Raw genomic sequence first — 14,111 nt, 5'->3', positions numbered from 1 at the left:
AAATGATCAGGTGTATCAGTTTTCATTCAAGAGAAAATGAACATCTGCAGAGGTTTATCTTAGGAATCCATTCTGTTCTCTGACTTTACACTTAAAGAAGTTACATGCACTTAGACAGACACAGAAACATAACCCACCAATAAGGGGCACAGAGTCAGATGTGGCTGGCATGATCTCTGCTACCAGAAGCATGAAGACAGTGAGTGAAAGCAGCACAGTGATACCTTGAGACAGACATAAAGAAAGAGAAACACAGGGAGAGAGAACAAGAGCATATTTGTAAGTAATGATGTGATCAGGGTATGAAATTATTGCTTATGTATATCATCAGTTCTCGTGACTACAACCAAAGACATCTGCCTGTCTCAGGCAGAAAGAACTGCTCTGATAAAAATGACTTATTTTGCAATGTCATTATTCTAAAGAGATTTGACATGCATGTATTCATGGTTTTGGAGTACAATCAACAATCCGTGGCCATTTAGACTTTAAACAAATACATTTTTATTTATCTATTCCTTTATTTTTTGTATGACTTTCATACTTGGTACAGCTATCCACTGAAAAATACACTAAAAAAACGTTAAGGTCTGCTGCTCCCTTTGCCTGGAATCAGTTGTAAAACTATCTGGAAGTCCAGGAACTTATCCCACTGAATGAAGTAAAAAAAAGCTTTGCTTTATTTGGAGGGAAACTCATTAAGAAAGTTGGCTTTTTATATGTACAGCATCTTTCTCTTACCCAGAGAGATCTTCTCTCCAGAGTCTGCGGGTAGAAGAAAGACCAATAGAGCCAAGCCAGATATCAGCACGCACGGAATGAGCAGATTTAGTCCATAATATAGAGTCCTGCGGCGCATAGTGACGGTGAACGTCACATCAGGGTAGGGCTCCTTACAGCAGTCATAGTACAACTCATTACGCTTGGCTGGAACACCTGTTGGAGAAACGCACATGCAGGTGTGTTTTAGTGGAAAATCAGTTTGAAGATTTTGAAATGTTAGAACATGAATACCACCTAAAAAGGTGCTGGAATCAAAAGTACAAGGATGCTATGTCTGTCCATGTGGTGACTACATTGATGAGAGAAAGAAAACACGAGTCTGTATATTTCACTCAGTCTTATTTCCTCTACCCTGAACACTTTCCACTGGACTGCACCTGAGTCGGAACAGTCTTGGAACTTTGCCCTGCCCTTATCTCAACTTTATATTAAAAAGTTGTAGCCAAGAAGAAGAAAAGCTGAATGATCTTTTAATGTTACAGCTTTCTGTCCTTCAACTCTAAGACTAAAAATGGGCTGAGGTACTTCGAGTATGGAATAGCTACATAGCTGCCAGCGTGTCAAACATTCCAATTTCATGCCATCTGGTCCTGTCTGACACCCATTTCCAGCTAACTGTCACCCAGGGGGCCTCGACTCGGGGATTTTCTTCTACAGTGTCCCAGCTGGAAACACGCCATGGGAGGTTTTCCAAAAATTGTCATTTTATCCACTTCTCCTGCTATATACATCCAAATGTTGTCTCACAGTGAAAACTATAAATAACCTAAATTAATTCAATTTCTGTTTGCACACAGGGATTTAGTAGAGCCTGGCTTGAGTGTTGTTGCAGCAGGGCACAAGTGGAGAGGTAATCTATGTTTTCAGAAAAGTTTTACTATATAGTCTTCGAAACATCCTCTTAGTCAGATGGGCCTGAATGTTTTAGTTATGTCTAATACATAAAATATATGGAATGTATTGATTTAAGGAGAGCAGTGACTCACACACTGGGGTCAGACTTAACAGAAAAACAAACTTCCAAAACAATCCTTTCCGGCGTTAGTTTTCATCAGCCTCTCTACTGCAAAAGCAGTTTGTTACTTAATATAATTATGAAGAATACAATTCATAGAGAGATCATTTAAGTGTTCTATCACCACTTTCATCTCTCCCCATGGGCATTACTGCGCTATAAACATAGAAGCTCTCTTACCCACAAGATCCCACTCCCCGTTGGGTATGTAAGAAGACGTGTCCACATCAAGCATCTGCAGGTCCAGAAGCCAGCCGTTGTGTGTCCAGGAGCCAAACTTCAAGTCACACTTCTGCACGTCAAAGGGGAACCAACGCACATCGATGTAGCAGGTGCTCTTCAGGATGCCAGGGGGGATGTACTGACAGTAACCTGACGCATTCACCAGTACGTTGGTGTGGAATGTGGCGTCGAACCGCTCGTCCGCGCTACAAAGAGAGCAACAAACAATTTTGTGACTGACCTGATTGTAAGTCTTTGTTGGACAAGCATGTCGATTATCACATGGAGCTTTAGAAGTGACTTCAAAGTTCTTTCGGTGATTTACAAGGGATTTTTTTTTTTTTTTTTTTTTTTAAATCAAGAAAGCTATTCTTAAAGGTCATTGGTCTTTGCTAATAAAGAAAACGTCTTACTCGTTAAACTGTGAAGTCAGTCCACAGATACACTATAGTTTCTGCTTGTGTGCGTCTTTCGCTCCCATGAGACTGCCCAACCTAAAACGCCCCCGTGAGTCTTCTGTTTAATGCAGGGCAATAAATCTATATCTATGTTGAAAGAACTGTGAACTCTTGTGGTCATGGGAGCAACTCAGTATGAACTGTAAAAGTGGAGGTAACTATTATTATTTTTAATAAATGATTTGAGTCCTAATCATTGTCTTTATGCAACGCTATCCAAGTGATGTTTGGAACATTCAGAATTTAAGATTAACTGGTCTAACTTATAAGAATTGGAGCTAAAAACCAGCAAGTATTAATAATTTAGGCTAACAAAGTTGCATTTGTATCGTTTTGGTTTGGCAGGTCAACACCAGGCCTGTCACACTGAAGAAAATCCCTGCACATGATTTGAGATCCACTTCAACTCTGGTTGAACTCAAATTAAGAATTAAAAAGTTGTCAGAATCATACAGGAGTGTGAACTCCCAAGTGCCAGAGGTAGAGTCGAAACTCTCAGGGAACTTACAGCACGTGGCCGAGGTCAAAGTAACAAACTTTTTTTTTCTTTTCGCTGCAGTCACTTGCAGGTAGAATATAATATACATCCCTTGATTTTTAACACGTTGGCAGCAGAAGGGAAAAGACCTCTGATTATGCCCTGCAGTGCACTTCAACTGATGATGCAGAGATTATCTGAAAACAAACGAGACAATGGTACATAAAAAAAAACGAGGAGGCAGCTACACACAATCAGCCCTAAACCCATTTGTGTATTCATATTGTTGAAATTAATATGTTCACATTTGAATAACTTCCCCAGGCTGCTGTGGGAGAGAAATGTGTGATTATTATTGCGAGTAAGAAATGGAACTTTGATAAGAAAAAAATGAAAATAAATTGTGAAGCCTGAAGAGGCAAAATGTATTGGTACAACAAAGTAAGATGAGATTTTGAGGACAGAAAGGCAGCATCATAACCCTCTAAAATCTTAAACTTCCACACGGTCAGAGTATTATTGACTTTAAACTTATTATAATCATAGTTCTGGAGAAGTTGACAGGACATGTAAAGCATTAAAGCAATACAATGTAACTTCTCAAAAAGCCCACTATGGAGCTCCCCCTACAGGCTTGGAGGTAATGTACGGTTACACTGTCGTAAATACAACACCCTTTCACTTTCACGTTTCACGTTTGTTGACGAACCGGCGAGGAGTCAGAAGGTGCAAGCTATGTCGACCGAGAAGGTAAGAGTAATCAAATGTACCTGGGAGCGTGAGAGGGGTCTATTTATTTTTGCGGTAGGTGTGCCAGAAAGCAAGTCGAAGTACTTCCGCTCAGCTCCCGGGCCGCTACCGGGCCGGTCCAGCAAAGTTACATAGCGCAGTTTTTCCAACTCAGACCCCCGAAGGGCATAGGAGACAGGCCAATCGTAATATTAAAACTTTTTTCAAGCTGTTATTTTAAGGTAGAAATGTTACATAGTATTACTTTAAATAAAATGAATTGTTTTCATTATAACCTTGTATCTACATGAAAATGACAAAAACAGAATCAAAATAAATGTTGCAAAAGCAGGTCAGTGACCTGACTGGGTGTTTTAAAAGAGGTAAATGTGGAGAGTCGTTCACCTCTCTGTGAAGGATCATTTTGGCAAATAGGTCAACAATTTAAAAATATTCATCAACGGAAAAGGTCAAAAATTTCTTTAGTAAAGAACATCCTTCGACGTTTCAGAGAATCTTTTGAAAATTATTGTCAGTGACTTTTATTGATGCCTTCGCAAATGCAAGTCTGTCATGCACGGAAAAAGATATGGAAACGCTTCCCTTCTCTGAGCTCCAACCTTTTAAGTAGTATGACAAAGACCTGAAATTCAGCGTATCTGGGCTAAAACACAGTCCAAAAGCTGGCTTCTGTGATATCCAGACAACATATGTTTTAGCACATCTCTTGCTTATTTCAGTATGACAATGCAAAACCACATGCAGACCTTTTTTATAACAGCATGTCTCGGTAGCAAAAGAGTCCAGCGGTTTAACTGGGCTGCCTGTGTTCCAGACTCATCAGCCACTGAAAACATTTGGAGTATCATAAAATGTCAAATAGGACAAAATAGAATAACAATAATGGAGAAAACATTTCACCCTGAGTAATGGAGAAGTTGGTTTCCTCGGTTGCAAAACAGATTGCTGAAAGAATAAGTAATTAAACTCTATGATAAATATTCCACTGTCAACACATTTTTCATGCAACTAAATGTGTGTCTTTGTGAGAAGCTGCTTGTAACAAAGCGACCAGAGATGCCATTTTAAATTGGTTCTTTTCTAAATTGACTGTATTGACTGATTCATCCCTTGAGTTAGATGCCTTTTTATAGCTTCGCAAGGAAAGAAACAAAGAAAAACAAACCAAAAAATATTCCTCTGAAAATGAGTAAAAGCAACCAGTGCCGAAGGCAAAACTCTGAAAGACCTTCAGAAACTCTGGAGAATGGACATCAAGTAGCTCAATTAGTTAAGAGGATTTTCCGTGTGCAGAGGTTGAAGCTCATAAATGCGGCTGGCCCAGGTTTGAATCCAAGCTGGGGGTCTGTGCCACATGTTGTCCCTTTCCTTCTCCACCCCCTTTCCCATCAAGCAACTTTTGAATAAAGGCCACTCGTGCCAAAAAATTTATTGGAAAAAAAAAGTCTAGAAAACTATTGTTTAAGACCGAGTTTGATTCCACGGAAGCAAAAAAATACAGAAATGAAAGGTAACTATAAACTTTTGCTAAGTACTGTACATAAGTCTTGTCAATGCAGGGAATATGAATGACTATTTGCAATCTAACTCCCTTGATTCATAGTCCTCACAAACTCAAGACCACACACTAAATTCTACTTTCATGAAAAGGCACACACAATGCATCCATACATCCACATATATCAACACACACACACATCTCAGTCCCCTAAGAGGGAGATAACATTGACATGTCTGCAACATCCCGGGGTCTCATTCAGCTCTCACAAAGAAACGCAGTCTGCATGTTGACAGAATTTGTAGACTGGACACATTTTATTTGTCTGGGCCTTTTCTCAGATTGACAGATTGATGTTTTTTCTGGAGGGTTAAGTGATTAAATTTATTTCTCTACCCTGTGTGCTGCTATCAGCTGTGTCTCCGGGTGCTGGCGTTTGGATAGGTGCGTAGACCCATGAATAAATTATTCAGGCTTTGGCTTTACTTTATCTGAATGTGCGAGCTACACCCTTCTAAGCAGAACATGTCCCGAAGTAAGAGTTTATGTAAGGAAGACCGGCTGGTTAATGCAATGTGTAATTGCACATTTGGTCCAAGACACGAGCTTTGCTACATTTTTCCCCACCTTCACCATACACCCATTCCTGCTCTCGTGGAATTATTAATTTAAAACAAACACATCTTGCATAATGCAAATTTACAGAACAGGGCATGTGCATGTGCATAATGTGCTTTTTGCAATGTACACATCATGATTATTAAAAATGCAGCTGGGCAAGTGATATCCCTGGGAGGATGGGAAACGGTTGTCTTTGCACACATACAGGAGAAAGGGCACTGTGGACATGTTGGAGTGGAGCAAGAAAGAACCAGACACTGAACGACAGTGACAATGGTGGCAGTGACAGGTTCCTGCACCATGGGACATGAGTCACCACTCTCTCAACACCTGAAGCTATCCTTACACAAGCACACATACACAAACACAGCAATAATAAGAAGGAAGTCACAATGTTTCGGACACGAGGCAATAAGAGAACTGCGGAGTGTGACAAGTTAGAACTTACAGTCAAAAGCATATAAGCATGTACTTCACGTGGACTTCAGTATGTTAACCATGATGCAGATTTCACGTCACTACTTTTACAAATAAATGCCTCTCGTTCGATTAAAGGGAGTGAAAAAGCAACAACACGCACATAAGTATACTTTCTCAGCAATATGTCTTTTCTTGTTTTCATTTCTCTGCTTTTGTCAAATCAGAAAGATGAAAAAAAGAGTGTCGAAGAATATGTATTTCTCCAGAGGAGGAAGCTAACAGCTTCTCTGAAGCTTTCAGCCGTTCCCAGCTGAGAGCTACTTCAGGAGAGAGCGTCAGACTCAAGACTGCATAACAAGTAAACCTACCATCCATGTGCATTATGTCATACCCCACAGACTAAACAGCCTCAGAGAATGCTGACATCAGGCGTTATGTGTTTCTCAGCCTGAAGCCTCGAAAGCTAACTAGCTGGACAAGGAAACTGCACGCGATATCCTCAACATGTTTCCAATTTACAGTGGGATATATTTATTTTAGGAAAACAGAGGCGTATATAAATGAACATATGTGAGCAGAACCTCATGGACTGTGTTCATCTTCACATCATTAAGAAAAGGGGGGGAAAAAACGGGGAGAAGAAGACTTGGAATGTCAGGATAACTTACATAATCACATTTATTTTCCTCTTTTGGCTAAAAAAACAAACAAACAAATTACTGCATGTTTGTTTATGTCAATTTTAATAAACAGAGGAAAACATGTTATTCATCAAACGTGACTTCTTGTGCATGATGAGAACTTTATGTTAATTAGCAGAACTTCTGTGAGGTTTTCAGGTGTGATTAGGCACTCCAGTCCGCTCACTTGATCCAAAAATTGCACTTCAGTGCATGTTTCCACACACATGCACAAACAGCTTCTTGCTACCCATGCTGTCATTCTGCTCACTTGTTCATTTAATTCACAAACACATTCAGGTTTGACCTTAATCACAAACTCATAGAAAATCTCGATTTTAATGTCCTCCTCTTGAGTTCTTCACTAATCATGTTTGAAACCAACGTTTGTGAACATGCATCAGCCCTGAAGATGTGATTCATTTCAGTATTTTACAGAGTTTGTTTTCATTCGCTGTGACTGATCCCATCGTCTGTCCATCCATGATCCCATCGTCTGTCCATCCAAAGAAATCATTCAAAACCCAGATTTATTCATTCCGTTAGTTTCCTCTTCATCTATTTAGCCTGTCACAATGCACCATCTGCCTTACCCTCTGACAGGATTAACATTCAGTCTGGGGTTTACCTGAGCTGGGTGTCCTTTGTGTGACTCATTGATCCCCAGTCAAGTGAGATCATTGACTTTTCCCTTGAACGAAAGCGGAGGTCATTGGCTTGTAAGGTTGATTTAGAGATAAATAGTCTGTATACAAACACACACTCCTTGTCATGCTGGTCTGATATACACACAAGCATACACAAAACGTCTATAAACACACATTCACCTTTTTCAGACATCATGGCAGACGAGCAGGAGCCAACAAAGTTTACAGTTGGATCTCATAAAAGAACGGTAGGACGTGTCACAATAAGAGCCAAATATATTTGTATTTTACTAAAAATGCTTCTTTAAATAACATCATGTAAAACTTCTCTAAATCAAAATCTCAATACTCTATTGACCATTTTTTGGTTAATAGGGAAAGTTTAAAAAAAAAAAAAAGAAAGAAAAAAAAAATGTAATGCTCTTCTTATCTGTCGGAGTCAGTCTGTTACGCTATTAGACACACAGTAATTAGCCATCTAGAAGTTTTTGTTTGCCAATCCCGAAGCAAAAGTGCTGCAAAGATGGTGATTAACAAGATATTTTCCCCAGGCGACATGCAGGGACGCAGTGTGGATGGTAAATGCATGACTAACATTATAGATCAGCCTTGCGTGAAACATCATTGTGAGTCAGTGATTTATATAAATATATAGGGGAAGAAAGAGCTTTCCCATTGTGATGATATTTCCAGAATAGCGTTACATCCTCTTTTTTGAGATGGCATCTGAAGTGGTCACCACATGGGGTATAATTTACCTGCAGTTTTACATGGTGTAGAATGTAAAAGTGAAATAGTTATTTAGGATAATTTTGCTATTTGTGCAAATGTAAACATACAGTATGCTGCCATCTGTAAGATTGTTCTTCAACAGTTGGTTATGACCAAATGAAAACTTAGCCCACATTATGCACTGAAAAAAGATATGCGGACCATAAAGAGCCAGTTTATTCCATCGTCATCCTTAGTAAATCGCATAAAATAAGTCAAGAACCTGAAAGCTATCACTGAAAGTAAAAGTTGCATGTTCTGGAACAGCAGTCAATTTAAAGTGAGCTCAACTAAATAATAGAAAAGATTCATAACTGAATCCACATTCAACTTTGTCTGTATTGCTGGCGAGCTTGTCACAGCAATTATTCTGCTAAGCTCTCCAATGTGTCAAAAAATACTCCAAGTTTACCGTCTTCTCTTTTAAATGGGCAACAGGAATAAAAATAAATAAATAAATAAAAATCTTTCAGGAGGATTATCACTCAGCACATGTTCTGCATGCACATAAGTCATAAACGTATAAATGAGGAAACAGACAGATTTAAATAAAACACTGAGTACGCCAGTGCTCTTAAAAGTACTACCTCCCAACCAGGGTCATTTTGAGTGTCTAATATCTCCCCCAGTATTTTGTATTGTTCCACGTTTCTCCTGTAAAAGTGAAGGGGGTCAGAAAAAAAAAGACCCAAAACTACATAGTTCATCCTCGTTTCATTTTTACTTAATGCTGAACTGCATTGAACATCGTCAATCAACACCTGTTAACAAGGCAGCACGACTACTGTGGAACATGCTCAAAGACATCAACATTAATATGCATTCACACAATGAAATAAGGCAATGTCCCCTAATCTGGGATTTTTCCCATTACACGAGAACAACAGCAGATGAATACTACTTCCTGCACAGACCCTAAGCTCTCCTAAACATCATTAACTTTATATTAAAACCGTAGAAATGAAAAATGGATTTGGAACTTGTGCCCGAGCAGCATAATAAGTCTGACTACATCTGTTGTTGTTCAGCACTGTGACACCGCATGTTATTAACTGCACACTGATGACTCACTGTGTAATGATGTGTGTTGTACCATTGCTCCCTGTAATTGCATGATATTGAATGTGCGCGCATGAGGTGGGTTGGTAAAGAGTTTGCCGCCTAAATCAAGTCAATTTGGGCACTTCTGCTTATAACTTTAGAGCACGCGTATGCACTAAGTGACTTTGACAGTGTGCGCCATTGCGTTCAATACGCAGTTGGGTAATTTTCTAAGAACAATCCATAGTGCTGCTGAAACTGTAAATTTTCCATTGATACTGAAAAGTATGGCTTCATACTGGCACATGAGGCATGCTCATGGCATGCTTCACTTTAAAAAAGTAGGTGGTGCTACTGAGAAAATGACAGAGTTGTGCAGGAGGTGCGTCATTCATACTCAAACATGACAGCACAACTTATAAGAAATATTTAACTGTACCTTCTTGGCTTTTGATGTCTCACACAGATGTCTATTGAGACGGATCCATACACAAAACATTACAGCAGGTCATTCTTGTGTCACAGCCACAGCTGCTACTCCAGGCCCTGCTTAATGTTTATTTTCTTTTCCTGGTTTTTCCTTTCACCAGCTGGAGGAGGGCATGCCATGCTGCCCTGACACACCAGTTTTCTATTGTTTCTTAATTATCGTCCATCTATAAATACTTGGTTTGCTTCCCCATTTCTTTGCCAGATTGTTAGCATTAACAGTGGTTATTCTGGGTCTTCATAGTTAAACTTCTTATCTTGTGTTTTTTGGATTGTCTTGGACTACGCCTTACCTTTTGGATATATCCTTAAGTGTTTATTTGGATTACCTGTGCGCACCTATGAGTTTGCTGCCTACCTACTTCAGTCCACTCCACAGGTGATGTTTGTGAGTGCAAGTCCTCAATAAAACATACTTTTTTGGAATACTATCATCTTCACCCGTTTCTGTGTCTCCGCTCCGGGTCCACGCTTTTCATCAGATCGTGACATCTTGCCCGCATTACAGCTTATAATGATTGATATACGCTACATAAATTTGATGTAGACAAAATTATTTTGAGCTGATTATTCATGCATTTGTGGTTTGGACTATTGTAATAGTTTGTTTTCATGTCTGAACAAGAAGGAGCTGTCTCGCCTGCAGTTGGTGCAAAACTCTGCAGCGAGAATTCTGACCCGCTCTAATAGGAGGACTCACTTAATCCCTGTTCTTAAAGCTCTTCATTGGCTGCCAGTTTCCTCTTGGATAAATTTTAAAATTTTGGTTTTAACTTTCAGAGCATTGCATGGTCAGGCTCCACCCTACATCAGTGATCTGATCCAGTCTTACACCCCAGCTCTGGATCTGAGGTCTGTGGATCAGAATCTTCTGATTGGTGCCACGCACTCGTTTCCGGACCAGAGGAGACCGATCCTTCCAGGCTGTTGCTCCCAGGCTTTGGAACGATCTTCCGCTCTCTCTGTGCTCGATCGAGTCTGTTGACGCCTTCAAAAGGGAACTTAAGACATATTTATTTGTTCAGGTTTTTTTGTCTTAGGGCTGCTATTATTTTCACTGAGTTGCCTTGGCCTTTTAAACTTATACTTTTATGTACTTCTTAACTGTGTGTTTCTATTGTACCTGTAAAGCGCTTTGTGACCCTGGACTGTGAAAGGGGCTGTACAAATAAAGATTACTTACTTACTTACAAAAAAAAAAGAGAAAATATGCAAAAAGATGCTATTGTCTTCTTCTTTTCATTGAAACTCAGCGTGGCTCATTTCATTATGATTAATGCTTGCAGGGGGAAAGACACCCCATCACTGCGTTTTCAGAAAGCTAACATGCACCAGCAGGTAAAATCAGATCAACATAAAAATGGAGTTTTAATCACCTTTCATCCCACATATAAAAGATTGTGAATATGGACTTATTCATGTTGCATGCTGCAAACCAGGATCCTTCAGTGCTTTGTAGAAGCATTATTGTATGTTTGAGGCAAATTTTGAAACAGTTTTGGACTGCTGTAATCTGCATGAGTGAGCATCTAAAAGCACCAGAGGAAGAGCAAGTCTTCTGCTCTGGCAGTAACAGAGGAACAATTACCTGAATTACTGGCAGTTATGTTCTCTTGATGACATAACTGCTACATAGCTCAATTAGTTGTGTACAACAACCAACCTTAACAATTTGCCCTCAAGGAAGTAGACACTTTTTATTACAAGAACAAAAAACAGTGTGTTTACTAATGTTTTTATGTTTTCTGGAAAGATCAGATTGCTCTTTTTACACATTTGAGCAGGTAGTGGAGAAGCCAGCTGTCAAACAAGACAGGTAGACCATGAGACTGAAATGCTGACACTCTGACGAACACAGGTAGATTGATTTATAGTGGTAAGTTGGAGAGGGCTGGGAACTATATAATATGGAGGGGGAAAAAAAGCTGATTCAATAGAGTGAATTATGGTGAGAGGGTGAGTTATGAAAGAGAGGTGCAGGGAGACAAAAATAGAAAAGAGTGATGGCGGAACAGGGTGGGGCGGAGGGACAGAGAGGAGCGGAGGCTGAGGGTGAAAGGCGGAGATCGAGAAAAAAGAGGGGTGAGAGCATGGAGATTAAGATGGGTAATCCTGGCAAGCTGAGCTTTTAAAATTTGGGTTAATACTCGCCAACCTTTGTTTTGTCCATGTGTTCCATTTGACATGTTTGTAAGAGTGTGTGTTGGTGTGTGTCATCTAAGGTAAAATCAGACACAGAGAGAAACCTGAAAAGCTTGTCTGCCAATCCGTCATTGACATCAATGTGGACCTGCCTAAAAAGCTGTCTCTTTCTCAGATCAATGTGAAAAGTTCAAATCAGTTGTTTCATCCACTTTTACAATGTTTAGCTCAAATTGAATTCATGCAATGGTCTCTGTCTTTGTGACGGTTTCATCTTGTCCCACAGACTCAGACCCAAACATCTGTCTCGCAATAAAGCATACATATGCAGTGCAATTAGTTGTTTTGGAGAAAAACCAGTCTGAATCTGTAATTGACCTCACAAAGAAGCCTCAAGAAAAGCACCAACATGACCTGAATTCCAAAATGCAGTCAGTCAATGCAGTACGCACAGTCTTGTGTAGAAAAACTGAGATTTCGATCTCATTATTTACTGTTTGACTTAATAATTCATATTGAATTTATTCTATTCGGTATGTTTGATTAGTTTTATTTTAATGTGAAAAGGACAGCAGCTCTCAGTCAATGACCAACGATGGAAGGGGTGTTAAGTAATATCTGATGTGTTGAATAATACTACTGCAGTTTATATTTCTTTCTTTATTTCCAAATTGAATTTGATTGTGCAAATTGAGTATAGTTCTTTAAATGAGGATCCTATGTGTACATCAGGATGAGCAAATGCAGTGAAAAGTGTTGTCTGTGTGACTGTATTTGTATTTGATTTGGTGTGATCGATTATCACTTTAGGCTCAAAGCATTCCTGATACTGCACTGGGTTTTGAAGATAGAGATCTAATTAAAAAAATAGTGTTATAAATAAATGATTATACTGATATTCTATTCACTCTGGTAAAAACTAAACATGCATTGCAGGAAAATAAGTATTGACAGGTGTGTTTATTTGGTAACGAGGACGGACAATGTAATAATGATCAAGGTTATACTTCTATCTTAAGTAAGGCTTTGATTTGTGTGAGGAGGCAGTTCTGACCTGTTGTAAAGGAGGATGTCAGGAGTCCAAATCTGGTTTGAGGGAAACCGAAGGTTCTGAACACCAGGGTAGTTTTCTGGATTCCAGCTCAGGTAGACGTCTGTCCAGTACTGAGAAAAAAGAGAATATTTTTACAAAAGACTCTGAGAGGATACGGTGTCAACACAATGGAATTCATTGTGCGAAACCCACATCTTTGAAGGGCCACCATGCAAGTGTCACAAACAAAGATGGCCGTTTATCTTTCCAAGAAGAAACAGTTCCGCACATTTTCAAAGTTTTCATAATTATAAGACAACTGATTAAAATTGTGTTTCATAAAATTGTGGTCCACATTGTCAGACCCCAAGCTACATTAAAAGTAAAACAGCTGCTGTTTATCTCATGCTGTGTTTATCTCATGCTGTGTTTATCTCATGCGGCTTTCATTTCAAACTTAAACAGAAACACCTTAAAACAACAACACTGTTGGTTATTATGCTAGAGATGTTGTCTCTCTCTGCTTCATGAAAACCCATCCATTTTTTAATGCCATCTTGACTTCCCAAAGCCTCATTTGAGCGCAGAACAAAAACTGTTGAAAAAACTGATGCGCCGACTAAATTGTCTCGAGGCTGTGAATCTGTCTGTGGAATGTATCATCCTGTGGTATCAAAAGCGTGCTCCGACTTGCCAATGTCTCCTTTTTCTCACATCTAACACGAAGAGTGCCAACTTTTCTGGCATTTTGTTGTCATTGTGTATTCTGAGTCTTGAGTATGGTAATGATTGCATTTAACACACACACACACACACGCACACACACACACACACACACACACACACACACACACACACACACATAAATGCATTCGGTCTCTTTTTAAAAGGTTTTTCTTGCATTTTTTGGATACTTTCAGAGAATAAATGTGGGAAACAAAGTGCAGCAAAGATCCGTATATGTAGCAGAAAAGCAGGGGACATAAGACAAAATGATTTCAGATGGCCCAGATGTGTGAGCTAGCTGTATAAACGGTTAGACTTAGATTAGAAACAGAGCTTT

The 14,111-nt window shown here is 39.4% G+C and overlaps 1 protein-coding gene across 1 annotated transcript in view; it reads right to left on the bottom strand.

Annotated features, from left to right (window-relative positions):
• Positions 1–14,111, bottom strand: part of LOC142397801 (neuronal acetylcholine receptor subunit alpha-7-like) — a 36,449-nt gene that overhangs the window by 4,565 nt on the left and 17,773 nt on the right. The window contains exons 4-7 of the mRNA XM_075481517.1: positions 13,070–13,179; positions 1,979–2,226; positions 742–936; positions 138–224 (exon numbers count right to left, since the gene is read on the bottom strand). Of these exons, the coding sequence (XP_075337632.1) occupies positions 138–224; positions 742–936; positions 1,979–2,226; positions 13,070–13,179 (640 nt within the window). The remainder of the gene's footprint in view (positions 1–137; positions 225–741; positions 937–1,978; positions 2,227–13,069; positions 13,180–14,111) is intronic.

Source organism: Odontesthes bonariensis, chromosome 13 (assembly GCF_027942865.1).
Source record: "Odontesthes bonariensis isolate fOdoBon6 chromosome 13, fOdoBon6.hap1, whole genome shotgun sequence".
Classification (NCBI taxonomy): Eukaryota; Metazoa; Chordata; class Actinopteri; order Atheriniformes; family Atherinopsidae; genus Odontesthes; species Odontesthes bonariensis.
Note: the sequence above shows the minus strand (reverse complement) of the source record. Positions and strands in the feature narration are given on the sequence as shown.